Below are 6,630 nucleotides of genomic sequence, written 5' to 3' on the forward strand. Positions count from 1 at the left end.
TTTGCCAAAAAAAGGTAAGATTAGGGTAGTTGCCCTCTCTGTTTTCAATATAGATTACAGTTACATTGTGTATAGTCGAACTTTGAAAGATATACAGAAAATACTCCTTCCACTTTACCAGGAACCAGTAAACTGTCTTCAGACCAAAGTATTTACACCAGTCCTGTATGGTGAATGTCAGCAATTAAATCATCAATCCTTACCATAACTTATTACGCCTTTAAATCGTTCCTATTCATGTGCTAATGTAAGGAAGAATATTTAATTATGCTTCTTTTCATTAAACTGAAAGGAATATTTTCTACTTAATATTAATAGATTACCATTAATGCTACCTCTTTTAAAATTACACTATACCACAGCATTGAAAAGATCTGCTTCAAATATATCGATTTTAAATTGTTTAAAGTCAAGTCTCTCATTAAACTAAGATATGTGCCAACCTGCTTATGTTTGAAATTTATATATTAAACTCATCTAGTTATCTGTATAATCTAGAATGTGATTTTAAGATCATTTAAATCCCTGACTTATAATAGTTGTAATGTAATAGATATACCATTAAAGGCTATCGTACAAGGTGTGATGTAACTTGACCATAAGCTTCCTAAGATGACACGATGCTGCAGCTTAAGGTTAAGTAGAAGTGATACATCAGGGTATTAACATCCTCTTATAGAATGATAACGCTGTGGTGCACCTAACAACGGTACACTACGCTAGAGGTGAAGCGCTGTTAAAATCAATGGAGTATAGAATTGATCCTTGTCGATTGTCTGTGTTCTGGCAACGACGATATGTTTAAATCTATATCGCCTTTTGACAGAATATAAGGGTACAAAAAATAATAATACAATTAATATTCACGCCAATGAAGCGATTAGCGTTTTATGTTCAGTCGAAGATCTCAGATATTCAATACGGTATGACTATATAGAAACGTAGTGGTGGTGCAGTTTAAATCAGTTACTAAACAAGACAAATGACGTTTCATATTTTACTCTGAGAAACTTTTATTATTTTGTCTTGTCTTAAATACTCTTACAACATGGATTCATACTTATTTGGATAGAAATTTTATTTACATAGAAAATTGGATTTTAAAATCGAAAAATAAACATAGTGCTCTGATTTATATAAAAATTCTCACTGGAAAATCAACAATCACGATTTAATATTGAAAAGTTCGTTGTGTTGGAAGTAAAAGGAGTTTAAGTTTTATTATATTTTACAAGTTATTGTTTACATTGGATTTTCTCTGCTCTAAGTAAGTAAATAAAACACAGTTCTTTTAAATCTAGAATGATAAACATTAAATTCATAATTACAGTATGATAATAGCCGTTTATTCTATAATTGAAGCCAGTTTGGAATTAAGTAATAGAGGAATAATTGAATAATGGGAAATTCATGAGTTAGTTCAATAAGAGCATTAAACTTGGATTCGGCACAAAAATGTCAGCCAGTTCGTTTTCTTCAATTTCAACAACACATGGAGCCTGTAGAACAGAGTTTAAAAGACAGAAAACATATCTTACTCTCGAGAAACAGTATATTATAGACAATGAATCAACTGATCCACTACCTATCGTAGAACTTAAACCTTTTGTTAAAAAAGTATGGAGGCGAGAAAAAAGTCTGCCTTCTTTTTACGATATGTTACCTCCATCAAAACCGCTAACAAACAAATCGAAGAAAACAGAACAAATATTTCCACAGGATCCTCCACCGCTGGAGAAAATAGAACTGTATATTGGAAATGGAGTAAATGAAAATAGAACCGAGTCGAAGGCGAGGCATACAAGTGGACATTTATCACCTAGATGTAAATCAAAGAACTTGATTCATCCTTCAGCTGAAACAAAAGCGCCAAAGCAAATAGAACATTCTCAAAGTTTAGTTCCTGGCTTTATATCAAGAGACGAACGTAGTAAAACAACTTTAAATGAAATTCAGCATTCAGACAGTCCGACTAAAATACAAACGGGTTTGATGTCTTCTTTGGAAAGGAAAGAGGTTGACGAACCTTCGATGTTTATAAATTTGCGAGGAGATAGTTTTAAACCGAATGGGGCCGTTCGAAGACCTCTTAGTTATTTCGTTCCACATAGAAATTCAATGAAGAAAAATGGCATGTGGCAGCAACTTCAAAGTACGGACAATTTACCTAATTACATAACACGCCACATGATGTCTCGAAGCCCTCTCTCTGATGACACAAGCCGTTCATCTTCGCCATATTATGATTCTTTCGATAAAAGAGGAACTTTACCTTCAATCAAAATTTCTTACCAGACACTTGCTAAACGACCGAACAAACCGAAAATAGATTCTGACGATTACAACACCTCTCCTTATCATCAAGTAAGTAGAATAAACAATGCTCTTTATGAGCTGAGTAAATATGGTGCAGCGTCAAAAATAGAAAGACAATTGAGTTTCCAACTTAAAATAGACTTGCACAAATTTAGAAAATCGCGTGATTATTTCCCGTTCGATATAACACCGAACGAATTAGCTAAGTACTATCCCCCTCCAGCGATCAATCTGACAAATGGTGAAATACAAATCAGAAAGGCTCAGCAATTGAATACCCCAATGAAGAGGCGTAAGGAACATAGACAAAAATCACAAGTGTCGTTCCATTCTACTTCTGATAAAATAGAAAACCAAGAATGGGGTCCTAGTAGAACAGAAGACGAAAGACCCATTGACACTCGAAATACTAATTTGGAGAGCGCTTTAGAGAACATTGCAGAATCAGAATCCGAGGAAGAGGAATTAAAACTTAAAGAAATTACAGTGCCTAGTCAATTTGACAATGTTACTAATACGCAAGAAAGTGACAGTGCTTTACGTGGATTAGATGATTCGCGCACCGGTTTTACGCAACCAACACAACCAACTAAAACAACAATTGATATAGGACTACAGTCTACTTTCCAATCAAACATGGCAGAAGCGACTTCTACTCAGGAAATGGACGTTGAACCACACGAACAAAATGAGCGTAGTGCTCTGTCAACAAGAACATCCGGTATCATATCGGGCGTAAGGGACGCAAATATTTCTTTCCTTAACGCAAGCGACATTCAAAAGGACAGTGAATCTAGAGAAGCTAAGAGTGGTAATATAGACAAATTAGAACGCGACAGTACTTTTCTCACCTCCGATCTCAATACGGATTATGGTAATCCAGATCTATCTGTCGTGAGCTGATGCATGATTAAACAGTCTAAGGTTAAGGCTTTAATTTAAATTGTTAAATCTTATTAATCCGTATTGTAAACTATGCATAACCCCTGGAACAAACTCAACTGTGATATAAAGAAATATGCAAAAGTGTTTTGTTCTATTGTTCAATGAAGGTTAGTAATCGTTAAAGATTAAGCCAATTAATTAAGTCTAGTCAAAACTCTGCCAAATAATTCCTTAAAGTATAAGATGTGACCTGTCGTCATAGTAACAAGACTACTGAGTTGATTATTTTCAACATATGTATGTACTAAAATATTGTATACTCTTGTTAAGGAATGAACATTAACTCTCAATTTTAAAATGCAAGATTTAAAAGAAACATGTGAATAAAATACGTAAACTGCAAATACAATATTCCGAGATCTCTAGAAACCATGCTTGTAAACCCCAATCAAGTACAATGAAAATCTTTGAAATGAGGTTGAAAGGTGCTGTTAGTTTTTGATGCATAAAATTTTTGTTAGCTGGTATAGACTAAAACTAGCATTCAGTAACTGCTGATACAATCAGATCTGTACTTAAGTGTCTTTTTGTTGTAGGGATGTATAAGTACTCTGCTACGTTCACTCTTTATTTTTGTTACATGTATTTCTGCTTTCAATTGTATCAATCTAATGAGTTAAACCTTTTCAACTGATTTTTATGTTTGTTCTTAATATACTGTACTGTTACAAAACTGTCCAAGGTAAGGGGAGAGTTAACGTTGGCGCGCCTTCAAACTAGTTTAACCCCGCCATATTCAGTATGTGCCGGTCCCAAGAAAGGAGCCTGTAATTCAGTGGTTGTCGTTTGTTGCTGTGTATCATATTTGTTTTTCGTTCATTATTTTGTACATAAATCATGTCGTTAGTTTTCTCGTTTGAATTTTTCTTTACATTTGGCATTTTGACCCCTTTTATAGCTGACTTTAATATATGGTATGGGTTTTACTAATTTTTAAAGGCCGTACGGTGACCTATAGTTGTTAATTTCTGTGACATTTTGTCTCTTATGAAGAGTTGTCTTATTGGAAATCTTACTATATCTTTTTATTTTTATATGTTAGGTATTAATTGTTTATTAGTCAGAAGGTTGTTGAATTGAAGTGAAATAGAAAACTCAATGTTATGTAATGTAAAGGACAATATACTTGATCACCTCCATATGTCTTATCTTGTCTGTATTTACATTTTCTGTTTTATTGTTAAACATTATTTACTCTTTCTTTTATCAAATGATTTTACAATGGATGTTTAAGTCGCATGTTGCGTGAGAAAAATTACGACCCAGACAGAGAAAAATATGTAGCAATGGTTATTTGGAAAAGGTTATCAAGGTCAACTGTAAGGGGGGTTCAGGTGTCTTATGCTCTGCTAAACTCATCTGTCAAGTGAATCGTCAAGAATCTAAAAAATTTCAAATATTTTCCCTTTTTTATTGTAATTCACTCCTTTTGGCATTTTGCAAGGTCGGGTTTGTTTTCCTTGTCGCTCTGTATAAAGTCTTTATCATAGTATATATGAACCTGTATATATTTTTCTGTGTCTAATTTCATCGTCATCCTCGTCCTTTGTCCCAGTAAAGAATATCATACATCTTCAAATGTATTCGTTCTTTTATATGCAGGATCTGTGACTTGCTTCATTCTAGACTGTTACAATAATACCTCGCTGTAAATTCCATTTAAAAATTCTCTCATCGTTGCGGGTTATGTTTAACATAAAATTGTGATTTGGGGGGGCTGCATGTGTCTCGTATTACTATAGTTTTACGTACATGTATATGGATGTTTTATGTATTGGTAAATGGACATTCTCTGTCTTCATTTTTTATTTTGTATTTATAAGAAGGAATCGGATACCAAATCTTCGTATTTTCACTGAACCAGAAACCTTTTTTGTTAAGGAGCCAGCTGAAGCCCGCCTCCGGGTGCGGGATATCTCGTGGTGTGGAAGACCCATTAATGGCCTTCTGCTGTTTTCTCTCTTTGGTCGGATTGTTGTCTCTTTGACACATTCCCCATTTCCATTCACAGTTTTACATTATACTATGGATTCATTTATTTTCGTGGGTACCAATTTTTGTGGATAAAGAAAAACTTGTATGTTTGATGATATTTAATTTCGTGGTTTTCCCGAGCCTGTAGAAAACTTGTCATTCGTTGAACATTTAATTTCGTGGTTTACCTGTACCCCCGAAATCCACGAAAATTGGTATCCAATGTATAATAATGAATCCACAGCATCATTAGTATAAACTGTTTCAGAAAAAACTGATGGCCATTAAAAAAAAATCATTTTTTCAAGAGTATATGCTGACGATGTTATCATGTGATTTATTATCCATCTTTTAACTCCCATACATTTATTCGTTGTATAATTTCTATATTTCAAATGGAAATACCTATCGTATATTATATTTTTTTCCAATTTACTATGATTGATACATTTATAATAACTTAAGCGTTTCTAGATTAAAATCGAACAAATGTATTGATTAAATCAGTCGTTTTGGGGTACATGTAAATATGACGGCTGTCTTTTAAATATTATTTTATTTATTTATTAAGCATTGTTAGGGTCCTTGTAAGTTAAAAGTATTGGTTAGTCTATAAACATGTCACTTGACGACTTCTGGTATTTATAATCTATTTTACCTTAACGGCCTGCGTGGGTATATCGTACCAAGAATGGCACTAGAAATTCATAGTATGAATGAATATTAAAAAGCATACACGAACTGTGTATATAGTAACATCCCCTCAGCTTACAAACCCTCATCCATTTACAAGGACAAAAGACGTACAATTGACATCAGTAATCATGGAAACATATGGTATTCCCCCAATTAAATTAACCTCAAGTTATGTCAAAAATTAAAAAAAAAAAAAAAAAAAAAAAAAAAAAAAAAAAAAAAGGGAGGATAACACAAGACAGCAATCATCAACCATAAGTCGGAATAAACAGACAACACAATGTCAAAAAGAACATTAGAAGATGAAAATCAACATAACACGATTATACAAAAATAAAACAAAGAGTCAAGAAACACAACGAACATTTGGAAATTAAACGGGGGTAACGTATGTACTCCTTTTGTGGAACGTCAGTAAAACCAGTCCGAAACTGAAGATGTGGGAAAGGTCGTTACAATCGTTATACTTACATACAATCGTTGTTGTTCACGATAGTCAAAGGTCTCTATGCAATTAAGCAATGTGCAGATTATTACTCAAATTTGAAAAGTCTTTATTGAGATTGAAAATTTGAAATAATTTCGATGCATATATTACATCATATATACTCAGTTCTTACGCATCTCCATGTAGGGGGTTAAAAAAAAGACATATAACTGTGTTTGAAAGCCGGGATCAATTAAATGTTTTCATTTGAT

General features: G+C 33.3%; 1 protein-coding gene across 1 annotated transcript; it reads left to right on the top strand.

Moving 5' to 3' along the window:
- The first annotated feature begins 538 nt into the window (after positions 1-538).
- LOC139493350 (uncharacterized) lies at positions 539-3,342 on the top strand. The gene has a single exon (XM_071281680.1). The coding sequence runs from the start codon at positions 1,456-1,458 to the stop codon at positions 3,217-3,219; it is 1,764 nt and encodes a 587-aa protein (XP_071137781.1). The 5' UTR covers positions 539-1,455; the 3' UTR covers positions 3,220-3,342.
- Positions 3,343-6,630: the final 3,288 nt, after the last annotated feature.

The sequence above is a fragment of the Mytilus edulis genome, chromosome 10, assembly GCF_963676685.1.
Source record: "Mytilus edulis chromosome 10, xbMytEdul2.2, whole genome shotgun sequence".
NCBI classification, from domain to species: Eukaryota; Metazoa; Mollusca; class Bivalvia; order Mytilida; family Mytilidae; genus Mytilus; species Mytilus edulis.

What these genes read in the sequence shown, in the direction of transcription:
- LOC139493350 (XM_071281680.1), top strand. Translation starts at nt 1,456, where the DNA reads ATGTCAGCCAGTTCGTTTTCTTCAATTTCAACAACACATGGAGCCTGT.